General features: G+C 65.6%; 3 protein-coding genes across 6 annotated transcripts; 2 read left to right on the top strand and 1 right to left on the bottom strand.

Annotated features, from left to right (window-relative positions):
- Positions 1–75: 75 nt before the first annotated feature.
- On the bottom strand, positions 76–8,189 carry FAM193B (family with sequence similarity 193 member B). The gene is made up of 10 exons (XM_061360238.1): positions 7,854–8,189; positions 5,820–6,059; positions 4,981–5,203; positions 4,596–4,805; positions 3,872–4,286; positions 2,716–2,911; positions 2,092–2,328; positions 582–1,584; positions 414–489; positions 76–321 (listed from the first exon to the last, which is right to left on the bottom strand). Exons 1-10 carry the CDS (start codon positions 8,178–8,180, stop codon positions 225–227), a joined length of 3,024 nt encoding a protein of 1,007 aa, XP_061216222.1. The 5' UTR covers positions 8,181–8,189; the 3' UTR covers positions 76–224.
- Positions 8,190–9,938: 1,749 nt separating this feature from the next.
- LOC133215949 (lateral signaling target protein 2 homolog) lies at positions 9,939–13,981 on the top strand. Of its 3 annotated transcripts, XR_009726523.1 has the most exons (14): positions 9,939–10,041; positions 10,708–10,848; positions 10,924–11,061; positions 11,181–11,386; positions 11,469–11,558; positions 11,662–11,751; positions 11,877–11,978; positions 12,052–12,300; positions 12,405–12,520; positions 12,594–12,707; positions 12,868–12,966; positions 13,194–13,306; positions 13,388–13,662; positions 13,759–13,981. XR_009726523.1 is itself a non-coding variant. In XM_061360328.1 (13 exons), the coding sequence occupies exons 1-13, from the start codon at positions 10,000–10,002 to the stop codon at positions 13,508–13,510; spliced, it is 1,620 nt and encodes a 539-aa protein (XP_061216312.1). In that variant the 5' UTR covers positions 9,939–9,999; the 3' UTR covers positions 13,511–13,981. The 3 variants fall into 3 exon arrangements, 2 of the variants coding, with proteins under 2 accessions (XP_061216312.1, XP_061216311.1); XM_061360328.1 differs by having other exon boundaries at positions 11,184–11,386; positions 13,388–13,981; XM_061360327.1 differs by having other exon boundaries at positions 13,388–13,981.
- Positions 13,982–14,370: 389 nt separating this feature from the next.
- MXD3 (MAX dimerization protein 3) lies at positions 14,371–15,871 on the top strand. 2 transcript variants are annotated; one of them, XM_061360236.1, is made up of 5 exons: positions 14,377–14,616; positions 14,697–14,726; positions 14,828–14,942; positions 15,064–15,229; positions 15,306–15,871. In XM_061360236.1, exons 1-5 carry the CDS (start codon positions 14,447–14,449, stop codon positions 15,413–15,415), a joined length of 591 nt encoding a protein of 196 aa, XP_061216220.1. In that variant the 5' UTR covers positions 14,377–14,446; the 3' UTR covers positions 15,416–15,871. The 2 variants fall into 2 exon arrangements, with proteins under 2 accessions (XP_061216221.1, XP_061216220.1); XM_061360237.1 differs by lacking the exon at positions 14,697–14,726 and having other exon boundaries at positions 14,371–14,616.
- Positions 15,872–15,971: the final 100 nt, after the last annotated feature.

Below are 15,971 nucleotides of genomic sequence, written 5' to 3'. Positions count from 1 at the left end.
TTTAAATAAAATAAAAAATTAAAAAGTTCTTTATTGGGGCCAGCTCGGGTCCTTCCCCGCAGCACAGGGACAGGGGGGACCCCGCGGGGGACAGGGGTTGCAGGAGGAGGGGGATAGGGATAGCCCCGGGGATCCCCGCGGGCCGGGAGAGCACCGGGAGCCCCCCGCAGAGGAGGGGGCCCCGCCGCAGCGAGGCGGAGGGCACAGTGAGGAGAGGCAGCACCTCACTGGGCTGCGCTGGAAGTGGTTTTCTTCAGGGTGAAGTTGGTCCAGTTCACCGCCACCTTCTGCCGGGTCTGCTTGGCCGAGTCCAGGCAGAACCTGGCGGGGACAGGAAGGACAGCCCTGGTCAGCCCCCAGCTCCTCTGCCCCACACCCCGAGCAGGGCTTGACCCCTCGGGGCTGCCCCTCACCTCTTGAAATACTCCACTTCTCTGTCGGTCTCGTCCATCTCGGCCCCATCCAGGTCCTTGGGCAGGAACACATCATCTGGCAAGGCAGAGGGGCAGAGGGTCAGTGCAGGGGGCAGGGAAGGTGCCAGCAGGAAGATGGCAGCACAGAGCGGCATTCCCAACACTCACCGATGGAGGTATTGGATTTCTCCACCTTGTTGCGGCTCTTCCTGCTCTTGCCCTTAGGCTGGGGGGAGCCCCCTAAGATGGGAGGCACTGGCAGCTGCCGGTCCCCAGTGCCCAGTGCAGGCAGCTGCTGCTGCGCTGGCTCTGGCAGCTCCACTTTGCCCTCTCCCCTCCGGCTCTTCCACTCGCTGTTTCTCTCTTTCTCCATCCTGCCGCCGCCCCAGGGCTGCCCCTTGCCACTCTCGCCCTGCTCGGCACAGCTGCCCGCCCGCTGCGGCTCTGAGGCACTGGCCTTGGAAGGGTGCTTGGTTCCCAGCACCTGCCCCTTCACACCAGGGCTCTCCAGCCGGGGCACTGCAGCCATGCCCTCCCCCTTCTTTGCTGTCCCGTTCTGCCGCTTGTTCTTGCGCTGCCGGCTCGGTACTGGCTCCGGCGGCTCCAGCCCCTTGGGCTGTGGACCCTCCTTGGGTTCCGGGCTCAGCCCGCTGCCTTCCGCAGCAGAGTCCGCAGCCTTGGACTGCACCCAGATCATGCGGGAGAGGCTGGGCACGGCGCTGAGGCGCTTCACCACGCCGTTCTCAGCCGCTGGGGCCGGTGGCGGCTCCCCAGGCCCCTCGCCCCATCGGGGGCCCAGCTCACTCCGCAGCAGTGTGTGGCTCTTGGCAGGGCCCAGGCTGAGCGGGGCCAGGGCCAGGTCTATGTCCTGCAGGTCAGAGGAGCCGTTGAGGTTGGAGAGCAGGTTCTTCTGCTCCAGAACAGCTGCCTTCTTGGGGAAGTCGTTGACATCCAGGTTGAGGTCATAGACGCTGAAGCTGGCTCGGATGGAGTCCTTGATGGTGTTCTTAATCTCCTGCAGCCGGCTGCTGAGGAAGCTGTTCACCCGCTCCAGCTCTAGCTCTGGCCACTCCAGCAGCTTCTCCTCAGCTGGCTCCCTGGCCTGGCTGGCTGCAGGGGTGCGCTCTGCCCGCTTCTGGGCCTCTGCCTCCAGCTGCGCTTTCTCCTTCTCCTGCAACATGGGTGCCATGAGGACTGGGCTGCCCAGACCCCAGGGCTAGCCACTGTTAGACAGCACACCTAAGGGCCAGTGCTCAGCACGGCCACCCCCCATCTTCCAAAGCCCTCAAATTGCCATGTGTCCTCTGCAGTGCAACACCTGCCACACTGCACACAACACTGCTCTGGTTATGAGTGATCATGGCACAGATGTGCCTCTCTCCACCACAGACACACAGTGGTTGTCAGAGATGTGGCATACACCAAGGTAGAACAGCACAATCCAAATCACCCAGAAGGGCTTAGCCACCCTCTGCAGGATCAGAGGCAGGGGAAGGGGAAACCCTGCACAGAACCAAACACCACTGTCACCTCAGGGGAGACAGCAGCAAAGGAGATGGAGACCAACAAAACAAGGAATGCAAGGGAGAGAAGACAAAGCCCTGCCAGGGGCACAGTCTTGCTCTGACCTCTTTCCTGCAGCTTGCCCCAGGCAACGCTTCCCTCTGCCCATCCTCACCTTCTTCTTCTGCTTGTGCCGTGCTCGCTTGGCCGCCTTGGCACTGTTCAAGGGCTTGGGCTCTGTGCTGTTGATGTAGTCCAGTAGCTCGTCCACATTGCGATGGTCCACGGCGGGCTCTCCAGAGCTGCTGTTGTGCCCCAGTTTCTGTGGGAGCTCCTCTTTCCTCTTGGTGAGGCGCGAGCGCAGCTTCTCCCGGATCTCAGCATAGTTGCGGCTGGTGGGAGCAGCTGGGGGCTGCAGGGGGTGAGAGCCATCAGCTGGGCAGGCACACAGAGCCAATCCCAGCTTCCCACCAGCCCCACACCCACTTCCCCAGCCATCCCTGCCTCACAGGTCCCAGCAAGACAAGTCAGCACAGCCCCCATGGAGCTCTCTTCCACCGTGAAGCCACAGGGTTTGGCTGGCAGAACCGAGCCCCAGGGCTGAGCAGATGGCTGCAAGCTGGGAATGAGGGGACTGTCACAGTGATGATGGAAGTGAAGGGGGCATGCACACGCTGGCAGGAAGCAGCTGTGGCCAGACCTGCCCATCCCCGTGCTCTTGGCACATGGGCTGTGTAACACCTCACAGCAGAGGACAGCACAAAGACTGGGGGTGGCTGCAGACCAGCCCCTCACTCACCGCGTTGTGGCCGAAGAACTCACAGTAGCAGCAGTCGCAGAACTTCCCATCTTTCTGGTTGGTGGAGGAGGAGGTGCAGGAACTGCGCTCGGAGCTGCTGTCCTCGTCCTCCCCGAGCCCCTCGTCTGCCTCGCAGGGCTGCGGCGGGTGGCAGCTGGTACCATTTGGGAATTTGTGCCCTTTGCAAGAGGAGTCCCTGCGGAGGAGGGGAGAAGGGCGAGAGGTGAGCAGGAGCCAGGGGGGCTCAAAAACTGGCCCACACGCTACTCGGGTAGGAACACCCCTCCCAGGGCAGCCTGTGCCCGAGCAGAAGGATTTGCAAGGCAAACCCCCTCCCCTGCACCCTCCTCCAGGGGGAGATGCCAAAGGAGCTCACGGCAAAAGACATCTGTAGCTCCTCGCCCCCCAGGGCCTCTGGCAGGCAGGAGGCTGGTGCACCAGAGCTCCAGAAATCAGTGTCCCCCTGCCAGGCCACAAGCTGTTTCCAGGGCAGGGAGCGGTACTCACTGGGGGCAGCAGGTAGCACAGGTGAGAAACGCTGGAACTGCATGCAGCTGCCAGACATCCCCACGGGCAGGCAGGCCCGGTTCCCACAGCCACAGACCACCCAGCTCAGACAGGGAGGCCAGGGCAAGGCCCACAGCACAACTCCTCCAGCTCCAGCTCAGGACCAGGCTGGCCCTCCACAGGGAACACTTAATCAGCACCCGCTCTCTTCCAGGGCACAGGCAGCCCAAAGAGGGCCAGGGGAGCAGGCAAGCAGAACAAGACCACAGGCTTCATCTTCTTGAGGACTTTTGCTCAGTGCCACAGCTGCCCGACGGGTCTCACTGACAAAGGTCCTGTTGGCCAACAGCAGGTTGACCGGGCGGTTCCTTTTGGTCTTTTAGCTGGAGGAGGAGCAAGCACAGTCTCTTCTGCACCACAGTACTAAAGGACAACCGCAGGGAGAAGACACGTGGGGAGAGAAAGAGCTAAACCCTCAATAGACCAGGGGTCTGCAGCAGCGGAACTGCCCTGCAAAGACAGCGGCTCTCCGCACCACCACACCAGAGCAGCCAGCCCCTCCGCAGGGAAAAGCACATCCGCGGGCAGGGAGAAAGGGCACACAGCCCAGAAAGGAGAGGCTGGAAGCACACAGGGCTCCTCTACTCACCTGTTCGTGCTGGGCAGCTGGTGGGAGGCAGGAGGAGGGATGAGCGAAGTGCTACAGTGCCCATTGCAGGGATGAGTGCAGCCCGACAGCGGAGGTGGCATCTTCAGCAGCGGCACGTTGGCAGGGGGCAGGTGAGGGCTCTTGCACGACCCCGGGCTGTGCGAGACCGTGCCGGCGGGAGGGGACTCAGACACCAGCTTTGGGGCTGCTGCCTGCACACTGGGTGCAGGGAAGAGCGCAGCCTGCGGGGAGGTGCCCAGTGGGACGTGGGGTGGGGAGCCAAAGGGCCCCGCGTGGGCAGGCATCTGCTTGGAGGGGATCAGCGCTGGTGGCTGGGAGGGGAGGCCCGTGGGACTGTTGGGAGGAGCAGTGAGGTCGGAGTGCTGATGATGCTCTGAGGAGTGGAAGGCCTCACCTGCAGAGGGGCAGGAGCAGAGGCAATCAGACACCAGCTATCACGCACAGGCCAGGACCACATTCAGAGCCACCCACACTCTCCGCAGGCTGCTTCTCCATGGGACAAACCCCTCCTCCCCCCAGGCAGCAGGATGCTTGGGCTAGAAGCCATCCCTGCTCACAAAGGGCCTCAGCAGCACCTTGTTTCTCCCACATGATTCAGCCCTGCCCCATGGACAGCACATCATGGGGAAAGGTGCTGGGGTAGTGAGGGCTGTGTGGATCAGTGGCACAGGAGGTCAAGGTGGGCTCTGCCCCGGGCACGCACCTGGCGGGGTGGCCCTCCGGCACATGCTTTTGAACTGCTTCGGCAGTGTCTTGCAGAAGTCAAGTGAGGTAGGCAGAGGCGAGCCTGGGGCAGCGCTGCTGGAGGTGGCGGAGGCTGCGTGGCTGTAGGGACAGGCCTTGAGCCCTGGTGCCACGGCCGGCGCCTGGCTGGCGCACTCCGGAGACACAGCAAGGCCGGGGTGCTTCTCGCCTGGAAGGAAAGCGGAGTTAGGGCTGGCTCCCAGCACCCTCTGTAAAGGCACTCAGGCATCCTGCTGGCACTGGCATCCAGAGGCCCAGCCTGCCTGCCCCTGCCCACAAGGAACCACCTAAGTTAAGGACTAGGCAGAAAGCTCTGCTCAACCCCACGGCTGGCTTCAACTCACCTAGTGCAGCAGGGGGGACCCCGAGGGGGCTGCCCTGCACGGCCCCGTTGGTGTGCTGTGAGTTCCAGAGGCCCGAGAGCTTGTGAGCAGACAAGAAAGAGCTGGGGTCCCAGTCCCCTGAGTTCCCGTGGCACGAGGAGGAAGAAGAGGAGGAGGAGGAGGAAGAGGAGTGGGAGCCACCCCCACAAGACTGTGACTTGCAGGATGTGTGGGATAACGAGACCTGGCAAGGAAAACAAAGAGTGAAGCAGCAGTGGACTGGGAGGGGAAGCCCTTGGCCCAGGGCATCGGCACCGAGATCCCCCCTGGTGCCTGAAGGCAGGGGCTCAGCACGCAAGAACTGCTTCTGTCACTGTCTTGGGGTGGCAAACTGCCCATCTGCCCAACAGCAACACAGCCTGGTTCCCAGGGCCCTCACCAGCACAGCCATGCTGTGCCAAGGGCCACACACCTGCTCTGTCCCCCCTCAAACCACACCAGGGTTAAACAAAATCGAGCAGGAGGAAGCTTCTCTTCCCCTGAGCTCCATGCATGCACGGGCAGGCATTTGCTCTGGCACATGCTGCCACTCCAGGGAGACAGCTTTGGGATCAGAGGCACCCAGCACAACACACATTGGAGCAGGGCTGGCAGAGAAGCACCTCTCCAGGCAGCCAGCTCCAACCCAACACAGGCTGCCAGGTAAGCCTCCATGGCAGGCTCTCCCCAAGGAGCCAGCAGCAGCAGCCCCAGGGAGCGCAGCATGGTGCAGGGATGTCTGAGGGAGGAGGGGACCTGCACACCCTGCCAGCACCATAGGGTGGTCTGCACCACAGCCCCCCCTTTCCAAGCCTGCTCACCGCCAGGGCCTGCTCCTGCACTGCCCGCCGCTCCTCCTCCTCCACGCTCTTCCGGCAGCTCTGGCAGATCCACAGTGGCATCTCTCCCAGGAGGTTCTGCACAAGCGTTGGCACGAAGTCCGGTGGCAGCCTCTCGCCCGGAGAAACCAGCCCATTGTTGGACGGCCCTCCCCAGTCCTTGCGCTCCCGGTGACAGAGCAAGCAGCACGTCTGCACTGACTGGTTAGTGGTGGGCAGCACCTGGAGAAGGATACACAGACCATGATTCACCCCAGGTATGATCCACCGCATGGCGGGGCAGCAGGTTGGCACAGGTGCAGGGCAGATGAGGCAGCAAATGAGACCTCAGGACGCTGACACCAAACCAGAGAATTTCTTGTAGGCTACATGTGGAACTGCACCTTCTCCCACTGGAGGAGAGCAGCCTCGGGCTGCCCAGCTGCTGCCAGCCTGCCATGTGCCAGCCTGGAGCATTCTGGACCCCTGGGAAGATCACACTATGCTAAAGTACCAGCATCGCCACCAAGCAAGGCTGGGAAGCCTCTAGCAACTCCCACCATCACATCTGGTACAGTGGGACTGAGGCGCCTCTCAGAGTAAAGCAAGACACACAGAAACCGCCACACAGGGTTACAAGAGGGGTCCACCAGCCACAACCCTCCCTCCTTACCCATCACAGACCCCCCACTGTGTTACCCAAGGCCCTCCCTCCTGCCTCTTTGTTCTGTGCAGACGCACAGCACGGTGGTGAGCGCAGCCCCCGGTGCTCTCCCCGCACTGGGCAGCAGCAGGAGCCGGGACAGAGCTCTTGGGCTCGCCGGAGGCCTGACAGCCGTGACGAGCCCGGCGTGGCACGGGCGAGGGGGCCCCCATTGTCTGCCGCCGCGGCGGGGCCCCACGACAATGAGCTGCACATTGAACTGCTGCTGCGAAACAGATGGCGTCTCCCAGGCTCAAGGTGAAGCAAAGGTCAGAGGCCAAGCAGAGCAGAGGGGGGGCACAGCTCCCTTCGCCCTCCCGCACGGAGGGGGGGTTCCCATGGTCTCCCCGTGTCTCAGCGGGAGCGGACAGAGCGCACGGCGGGAGAGAGCGCGGCGGTCCCCAACCCGCCCAGCGCATCCGGGCCCGGGGCCCAACCCCCGGCTCGGAGCAGGCAGCTGCAGGCGGGCAGCGAGAGGTGCGGGAGAGCCCCGCACCGCAGCCTGCTCGGCAGATGCTCCGCCACCTGCCATGGGCAGGGCTGGACCCTCCCGCAGGAAGGAGCGGTGGGAACACCCCCTGAAGCACCACCCGAGCACAGGGCTCTGCCCTCCCCAGCGCACATGGGGCTCACAGGGACGGAGGAAGGGGCACACAGAAGAGCCCTTTGCGCCCATGCTGCAGATCGCTGCTGTCATGTCAGCGAGAGCAGCATGCAGTGGTGGGGCACAGGTTTCCTGGCTGATCCACCCTCCCCAAGAAAGTCTGAGCTCAGCTATCCCTAACTGCCGGGAGAGATGAGCACCAGTGGGAGCCCCCAGCACCCCCCAGCCATCTGCCAGAGGCACCCCAAGCTCCCACTGCAGCTCAATACATCCATAACCCATGGCCACGACCCAGCTCCACCGCCCAGCCCAGCCCAACCAAGGTCAGGCCCTGCCGCACCCCCAGCCCAGCCCCACGCGTGCCCCAGGATGCTGCACAAAGTGACTCCCGCATCCCAAGGCAGCCAATCCCCCCGGAGAGCGGCTTGGGCTTCACCTCCCACCTTCCCCACCCACCTCAACCTGCCCCCTCGCCAAAGGTGCACCCCGGCAGCGCGGCTCCGGGGCACCCCCACCCCCGAGGGCCCTCCAAAAGCGGGAGGTGGGAGGCACCAGTGCCTCAAGGGTGGCGGTGCCTCAGGGATGCTCCGAGGACGGGGTCGTGCAGGGATGGGGCAGGGCTCGGGGAGGGGGAGTGGAAGGGGCTCCACTCTGGCCCAACCCCCGGATCCTGCCCCATTTTCCCCCTGAGCCCCCTTCCAAGACAGCCCCGCAGGACCCAACCCGGTACCTGAGCGGTGGCTCTGCCCGGCTCCCCGCTGCTGCCCGCCGCTGCCACCACCACCTCAGGCACGGCGGGCGGTTCCGGTGGAGGCGGCGGTGGCGGAGGAGGGGGAGGAGGACCGGCGTCGGAACCCCCCGGCCTCTCACGGCGAGGCCCGGAGCCGACACCCGCCGCCGCTGCCGCCGCCTTATTCCGCCTGCGAGTCATGGCGAGCGCGGCCCGCCGCCCGCCGCAGCCAGGACAACAGCCAATATGGCGGCGCGGCCCGTCCGGCCCCTGCCCGGGGGGAAGGAGGGAGGGGGAGGCCCGGCGAGGTGAAGCCGCGGCCGCCATCTTGCGAGAGGGCAGCGATGGCGGCAGCGCGCTCCCTAGCGGGGGTGCTGGGGTGGTGGCGGCTCCGCTCCCCCCCCGTACCGCTCCCCCGGGTCCTAAAGAGCGCCGGTGCCTTCGGGGGTACCCCAGGCACACACACACACGGCTGCGCTGTACCCCTCCTGGCACAGCGGTATCCCACTGAGGGTGGGCTGCGCACTACCCGCTGTCCCGGCTTTCCCCGTGCTGCAGTACCCCACAATGCACGTGTGGGTTCCAGCCTCTCTGCTCCACGTTCCCATGTAACAGAGCTCTATCGGTGCCCACCCCAGCACTGCAGCATCCTCAGCCCCACATACTGATGTGCGTTTGCAGCTCTCCCGCACTCCAGTTCTGTCACACTGGTCCCCCTCGTGCAGTGTGAATGAGTAGCACACTGCACACTACCCCAGCCTTCCCACTGGAGGAAAACCCCATCACATACATGTGGGTTTCCTCTGCACCCCACCCCATGTAACGATGGCACCCTGCGTGCTCCCGGCTGTGCTCAGTGCCACGGCATCCATGGAATTGCATGACCCCATCCAGGGAGGGCAAGCTCTGCATGGTGCACTTTTGTCCTGATCCCAGTGCAGGGTTCTCCCTATGCAGTATCATACACCCATGCAGTGCCACGCAGCACCATGCCCACTGTCCCCATTTCCATCTGCTGCCTGATCACAGGTCCATAGGGTGGACCTCAAAAAGTGTTGGGAACCAGCTCAACCCCTCACCTCCCTACCAGCTTTGGGGCCACGCATCACCCCAAAACCCCCCATCGTGGCAGGGGTCTGTGTGAGGCCGGGCCTGCCTCCATCCTGCGCCTCCTGGGACAGGAGCTGCCCTCCGATGGTGGAGCAGGGCACAGTGCACAGACAAGGGGACATGTGGCCGCTGAGGAAAGCCCACTGTGCCCCCCCAAACCGCTGTGGCACCACAGCCCACAGCACAGGGACAGGCAGGGCTCCAGGTGCGCTGTGCACCCACAGCAGGCTCACCCTGGGTGCCGGAGGGCCGCCGTGACTCAGGGACTTCCTCAAGCCAAGGTGGTGCCGCCGTGTTTATTCAATCCTCCTCGGCGGATATTTTACCCGTGAATCCACCCCATTAGGCTTTCAGCCATCTGAATTATCAGCACCCACATCCTGTGGGCAGCAGTGTCAGGACTGTTGCGGCACTGGAGCAGCCTCCTGTGGCACAGCCATCGCATTTTGCTTTGCGCAGCATCCTGAGCATCTCTTGGGACCCCTCCGTGGCCACTCGGTCCTTTCTGCTCCTACCAAGGGGCTGCTTTGCCCCCCTCACTGAAGCACCCTGCTCGGCACACCCCTCCCTACACAGACACAGCAGAGAGGAGGCAGATGCCTGCGGGTGACCCCAGCAGCGCGGGGATGCTCGGGGCTGTGGGGCTGCATGTCTGGGGTGTCCCGGTCTCTGGAAGGGTGGGCTCGGGGGCTCAGAGAGCAGGGGACAGGGGAACCTGGAGGGAAGATCCAGGGAACTGAGGAGACCCTAGAGAGCGAGGGTTGCACTTGGGAATCGGAGCCAGCAACAGAGACCGGAGCAGCCGATGAGAGAACCCTGCCCGTCGTACGGGGGAACCGGCCCGTCGGGCGGGGGGAAAGCCGCGGGTCCCGCAGCGGGCAGGACGGGGCGCGGTGGGGGCCGGTCCGCCGGGGCGTCCCGGTGCCGGGCGGACACCTCCCCGGTCCGCCCCCGGGCGGTGCCCGGTGCCGGCCCGCCCCGTCGGCGAGCGGCGGGCGCGGGGAGCCTGGCGGCGGCAAGAGCTGCGGAGCGCGCCATGCTGCCCGCCGCCCTGCGCCGCTGGCTCCGCCGGCCCAAGGTGAGCACTGGGGGGGTCGTGCCGGGGCCGACCCGCTCCCGGTCGGGGCTGTCCGGGGGCTCCGCCGGCACCGGGAGCTGGGAAGGGGGGCGGGAGGGGAGCGGCGGCGGCTGGGACCCTCACTGAAGCGGCGCCCGGCCCCGGGGCTGGGGGTGCTTTGGGGGTGCGGGTGACAGCGGGCAGGACCGGGAAGCTCAACGCCCGTCCTGGCACCGCCCGCTCCCAAAGCAAGGAGGTTTCCCCCTGTCCCGTCCATCCCGGCGGCCCCTCGGGGGTCTGTGGGAGCGATGGGGCGAGGAGCGCCCCTCCGGCCTGCCCGCTCTCCAGCGGGCTCCCCGCGGACCTTTCACCCGAGCCGGTGTTTACAGCCGCGCTCGGATCCGTGCCCACGCTGCCGGGATGCGGCCGAGCTTGTTCATCCTGCTCTGCCCTGGGGAAACTGAGGTACAGGTGGGTGGGGACCGCGGCGCTCCCCGGGAGGGCTGGGCCAGGGCCCCGCTCCAGATCGGCGCAGACGGAGCCGCTGTCGGGGCCCCGTGTTCCTGCCCGAGTGATCCTGAGGCTGTCCCAGGGGGGCAGCCCCCACCCAGTCCGGGAGCATGGGGGCTGGCTCAGCACCCGGAGCTGCGGGGTGCTCCCACTATCACCCTTCTGCTCTCCCCGTAGCGCTCCGACCCCCGCCTGCTCTCCCAGTTCTTCTTTGCCGATGAGAGGGTAACGCGGGTGGTGGCTGAGATCAACGGGCTGGATGCGGAGCTGGACCCGCAGCAGTACCTGGTGCTCCTGAACCAGCTCCACCTCAGCCAGGTACGGAGCAGCCCGGGCCCCGCTGTGACCCTGGGCCCTACGGGTGGCTGCGGGTGACATCGCTGCTCTCCCCAGGCTCACCTGCTGTCCGTGCTGGAGCGGATCATGCAGGAGTGCATCCCCACGCAGCGGCACAGCCGTGACTACCTGGTCAAGTTCCCCGAGGAGCTCTTGGTGGACAACCTGGGGAACCACATGCTCTTTGCTGCTGAGGTGAGCGCCGAGATGCTGTCCTGGGGCAGGCGGTGGCGTCCAGCTCCCCCAGGCTGAATGGGGCACGCCACTAGGGGCAGACCCTGGGTGCAGGGGCTTCTGACAGCCCCTGGTCCCAGCAGTGTCTCCTGGCTGGCACCTTCCTGGAGGTGGAGGAGGCAGACGGGGCCCACCTGCGGCCCCAGGCCAGGAACCTGCTGTGCAGCCTGGAGCTGGTGCGAGCAGTGCTGCGGGAGCAGAGCCTGAGCCAGCCTGGCTCCTACCCCGAGCCCGTCCGCGCTGTGCTCGTGCAGTTCGACCGGCTCTTCGCAGAGTTCGAGTTGAGGTGGGGGCCAGGGTTGGGATGCTGGGGAGGGGGGGGGCTGTGCTGGGGCTGCAGGAGCCTCATGGTCCCCCCATCTCTCCAGTTACGTGTCCTCACTGGTGGTGGTGAAGTCACCTGAAGAGATCTACAGGCAGCAAGAGATCATTGTGCTCTTCTGTGAGACAGTGGAGAGGTGAGGGGCACCCGGAGCCAGGCAGGGGTGGAAGGGACCTCAGCCCTGGGGATGGGGCTGTGTCCTTGGGCTCAGCCCCACTGTAAGTGTGTGACCCCCCCAGAGCCCTACACCTGGGTTATCTGACCCAGGAGATGATTGACGGCTATGAACCGCTGCTGATGTTCACCATTCCTCGCCTGGCCATTATCAGGTGGGTACAGACCCCTGGAGAAGGAGGTGTTGGGTGCTCCCTGCCCTATACCAGTCCCTTCTTTCCCATGGAAGTTGGGATCCTGGGCAAACACCTGATGCGAGCTGGGCTCTGTCCCCTTGCAGTGGTCTCCTCATCTACCCCGATGGTCCTCTCAGCCTGGAGCAGAGCCCTGAGCAGATGTCTCGGGTCTTCAGCCCCTTCTATAACCTCCTGAAGAAGATCAGGTACATGGTGGGGTGTGATGAGGGGGCAGCAGTGGGGCAGCGACATGGGGCTGATGCCATCCCCTCACCACAGGGACCTGCTGCGGGTGCTGTCGGTGGAGGAGCTCTGCCTGCTGGAGAGGAGCCTGTGCACAGCCGAGCAGGAAGATCCCTGCAGTCCGGCCACCCCCTCAGCTTGGGGGGCAGCCGTGCTCCGAGCAGACCCTCCTGCTCCCTGGGGTCTCCTGGATGTCCCCAGTGCCACCCCATCACCCCCTGCCTGCACGACGTGGCTGGAACCCCCTGGTGCAGGGAACAACCCGGGCACTGACTGGTGGGGAGGGTGTCTGGTGGGAGGGAACAGGGCCAAGGTGGCCGATCCCTGCCCTCTGAGATGGGGACTTTTCACGCCACCCCTGGGGTAACCATCACCTTCCTTCTGTGCAGCCCCCAGCCCGCAGGGACGGGGCTCAGTGCCACCCCGGGTCCCCACTGCTCAGAGCTGCGCTCCCGCTACAGCAGCACCAAGGACATGCTGCACACCCTCTTCGTCTGTATCTCGGGTGAGTGACCTCCAAGCCAGCCCCTGCACCCAGAGCCCTCTCCCAGCACTCTGACCCCCCTCTCCCGGTGCAGGGGTGGCCGATCAGCTCCAGACCAACTTTGCCAGCGACCTGCGGAGCATCTTGAAAACAGTCTTCAAGATCGTGGCCTCGCAGGCAGAGCCCTCGGAGGAGCCAAGTGCCAGCCGTGAGTAACCCCAGGGACAGGAGGCACAGTGATGGCTCCTCTCTGCCCTGCCCATAGCCCATCCCTGGTGAGACCAGCCTGCAGCCCTGGGCATGGGGATGCTGCAGGCACAGTGCCCAGCCCTACTTTGGCTGGACCACCCTAACCCTTGTCCCCGCAGAGAAAGAGGACAGTGACCTGTGTGCAGCAGATGCTCCTCACGTGGCCGATTGTCCCCTGTGCTCCAGCCCCACGGAAGCTGCTGGTCTCCAGAGGGCAGGTGAGGGCTGCACGGGGTTCGCGGCTGTGGGGCAGGGTCTGAGGCTGGGGCTCATCCTGCCTGGCAGAGGGTGCAGCTGCCTTGGGCAGTCCTGGGCACACAGGGACAGTTGCTGTGTCCTGCCCGGGGCCAGCTCCAGGACGCTTGGGAGCGTGGATCCAACAAGGGGAGCTGGGAATGACCCTGGGGCAGGGATCGGGGGTTTCATGGATGTGTTTTCCCCGCAGGCACCCACCACCGGCCTGAGTGGGTACCGGACAGCACGTGCAGCCAGTGCTCTGCCTGCCGCTCGCCCTTCACCCTGCTGCGCCGCCGGCACCACTGCCGCAGCTGCGGGAAGGTAAGAAGGAGCAGGGCTGGGGCACAAGGGTCCTGCGGGTGCCCAGCTCTGCTCAGCCCCACTCTGGCTCTCTCCCTGCAGATCTTCTGTGCCCGCTGCTCGCCACACACCGCTGCGCTACCACACTATGGCCAGCCCAAACCCGTGCGTGTGTGCACACACTGCTACACCGCGCACCTCGTGCCTGCGCCCCGGAGCCAGTGAGACCCCCCCCTGACCAGATCTGCATCCGCAGGACGATGCAGACGGGGAGAAAGCGCTGCTCCGGGGCTGCTGGGCAGCTGCGAGACCGCACAACTGCCCCGTGGGCATGGCGGCAGGAGCCCCAGTGCACGGCAGCGGGACCCCAGGCAGGGGTGGGCGCAGGCCCGCCTCACCCCAGGCACCGCGGCCACCGCCAAGCGCCTGTCCCCGGCTGGAAACGTGCTTCGTGGTGGTGTGTTTTTTTACAGGTGAACTTTGGCTGCTGCTGGGCCCGGGGCAGAGCCTCCCCCACCCCGGGGCCAGGCCTGAGACGGCGCAAACAACCCTCACATGACAGCGGGTGCCCCGGGGCCGGGCCGGGCTGTACGGGACCGTGCCAGGCCGTGCTGTGACGGAGGCTGGCCCTCGCCCACGGGTTCGGGCGCTCCCCTTCCTCTCCCCACCGCCTCTGCCTGATGGGTTTAATAAAGAGATAAAGCGCCGGATGGGTGCTTCCCATGCGTGGGGTGGGGTGGGTGCAGCCGGTGCGGGGACACCTGTAGGTGCCCGGGGTGGGTGGCACGGGGCCGGGTGTGGCCCGAGTGGGCTGGGAGGGTCAGGGGGGTGCACACGGACGGGCGCGCTCCCCGTCTGGCCCCTGTAGACAATAACGCGTGAGCGCGCACCGGCAACCCTCACCCCCGGACACGGGCGGGAGCGGGCGCTCCCTCGGGGGCGTGGCCTAGCGCTAACCGGGCGTGGTCACACAGTAGGAGGCGTGGCCTCGCTCCAGGGGGCGTGACCCCGCACCGCCCCTCCCTCCGATTCAAATTTGAAGGACCCGCTTTCCCGCCCGAATTTGTTTCCCCGCCGGGCTGACGTCAGCTCCGCGGGGCGCCCAGCAGCCAATGAGCGCTCGTCTCGTAGCACCGCGCCCGCTGCCCCCCCCCTCCCGCCATGGAGCCGGCGGCCACCAGCATCCAGGTCCTGCTGCAGGCGGCGGAGTTCCTGGAGCGGCGGGAGCGCGGCGCGGCCGGAGCGCGCTCCCCGCCGGGGCTGGCCGAGGCCGAGCACGGGTACGCCTCGCTCTGCCCCGCGCGGTCCCGCCGCACCGTGGGCAGTGTCAGGTGAGAGCCGGGGATGGTGGGGACAAGGGGGGGGTGGTGGCCGGTGGAGTCGGGACTGATCCCCGGGGGTTCTCCCGCAGGTCGGTGCACAACGCGCTGGAGAAGCACAGGTACCAGGGCGTGGGGGAGCTGTACCGGGGCACTGCGTGGCAGCCTCCATGCTTCCCTCTGGTGGGGCTGACCAGTGCATTATCGTCCACTCTGGCCGCAGGAGAGCACAGCTCCGGTGCTGCCTGGAGCGGCTGAAGCAGCAGGTGCCAGCGGGAGCAGGGCTGGCCCGTCCCACCACACTGAGCCTCCTCCACCGGGCCCGGCTTCACATTCAGGTGAGCGGGATGGCCATGGTGCTTCTTAGGGCCCTGTGACTGGGGCCTCGGCTGGAGGGCCCTGAGTGGTGACAGGGCTGCCCAGGTCTGAACTGTGCTCACGGCTCACTGCATCCCGCAGAGGCTGGAGGAGCAGGAGCTGAGGGCACGGAAGGCCAAAGACCGGCTGCGTAACCGGCAGCGGGACCTGCAGCAACGTCTGGAATGGTTGCTCTCACCCACTGGTGGGGAACGGGCACGGGCTGACAGCCTGGACTCGTCACAGCTCTCAGAGGCATCCGAGGAAGGTGAGTGAGAGAAGTGAGGGTGGGTAAGGAAGGGAAGGCCGCTGGGAGCCTGACCCTGGCCTCCTGCGGTACCCAGAGGATGTTGAGATAGAGGTGGATGGCATGGCGTTCAGCGGGGACCTGCTGCCCAGCTTTGGCTCCGGGAGGGACCACAGCTACTCCAGCCCCTGCATCCCCGCATCCTGACGGCGCCTGCTGCCTTCTCTGCGCTGCCTGCCTGCCTCCCCCCTGCCTGCTGCTGCCGGACATGCAGGCTCCTCATGGCTGCCTGGGTAAGGGACACCCAGTCTGGCCCCCACAGCCAGCTGCTAAGTGGCACTGGCCATGGTGCTGGGCGCAAGGGGCCGGTGCAGCACTGTGGCACACCCGCTGTGCACCGCAGTTCGCTCCCAAGAGTGGCTGGAAGAGGTCCTGGCTGTGCCAGGGACACCCTCCCACTCCCCCCCCCATGAGGGCTGGGGGCTTCCTGGCAAGGGTGTGAAGCAGCCCTGCCCCCAGCAGACACTGCTATGGGAGGACTCTGCCATCCTTGGAGAGCCAGGATGGGGAAACAAATGCATTAAGCAACCTGCCTTCATGCCCTGCAATCACCCTCCTCTCTTGTACATACCCACACTATTCTAGTAAAGGCACTTGGTGAAACCACTGCTTGTGTCTTGCCTGTAAGCGCAGCAGCTGGAGCCCCAGAGTGGAGGCAGCACTGGGTTCTACTCTAGCTAGGCCAGCCCCAGCTAAATCCGAG

The sequence above is a fragment of the Neopsephotus bourkii genome, unplaced genomic scaffold, assembly GCF_033783945.1.
Source record: "Neopsephotus bourkii isolate Nb327-2 ecotype Australia unplaced genomic scaffold, CSIRO-AGI_Nbou_v1 NB_1016, whole genome shotgun sequence".
In the NCBI taxonomy this organism is placed as follows: Eukaryota; Metazoa; Chordata; class Aves; order Psittaciformes; family Psittacidae; genus Neopsephotus; species Neopsephotus bourkii.
Note: the sequence above shows the minus strand (reverse complement) of the source record. Positions and strands in the feature narration are given on the sequence as shown.

Bases quoted from the DNA above. Each gene is read 5' to 3' on its own strand.
- FAM193B (XM_061360238.1), bottom strand. From the start codon at position 8,180: ATGGCGGCCGCGGCTTCACCTCGCCGGGCCTCCCCCTCCCTCCTTCCC. The intron at 6,060-7,853 runs GTACCGGGTTGG...ATCCTTCTCCAG, and splicing joins CGGGCAGAGCCACCGCTCAG to GTGCTGCCCACCACTAACCA. The intron at 322-413 runs GTGAGGGGCAGC...TGTCCCCGCCAG, and splicing joins GAAGTGGAGTATTTCAAGAG to GTTCTGCCTGGACTCGGCCA.
- LOC133215949 (XM_061360327.1), top strand. From the start codon at position 10,000: ATGCTGCCCGCCGCCCTGCGCCGCTGGCTCCGCCGGCCCAAG. The intron at 10,042-10,707 runs GTGAGCACTGGG...CTCTCCCCGTAG, and splicing joins GCTGGCTCCGCCGGCCCAAG to CGCTCCGACCCCCGCCTGCT. The intron at 12,708-12,867 runs GTGAGTAACCCC...TTGTCCCCGCAG, and splicing joins GGAGGAGCCAAGTGCCAGCC to AGAAAGAGGACAGTGACCTG.
- MXD3 (XM_061360236.1), top strand. From the start codon at position 14,447: ATGGAGCCGGCGGCCACCAGCATCCAGGTCCTGCTGCAGGCGGCGGAG. The intron at 14,943-15,063 runs GTGAGCGGGATG...TGCATCCCGCAG, and splicing joins GGGCCCGGCTTCACATTCAG to AGGCTGGAGGAGCAGGAGCT. The intron at 15,230-15,305 runs GTGAGTGAGAGA...TGCGGTACCCAG, and splicing joins CTCAGAGGCATCCGAGGAAG to AGGATGTTGAGATAGAGGTG.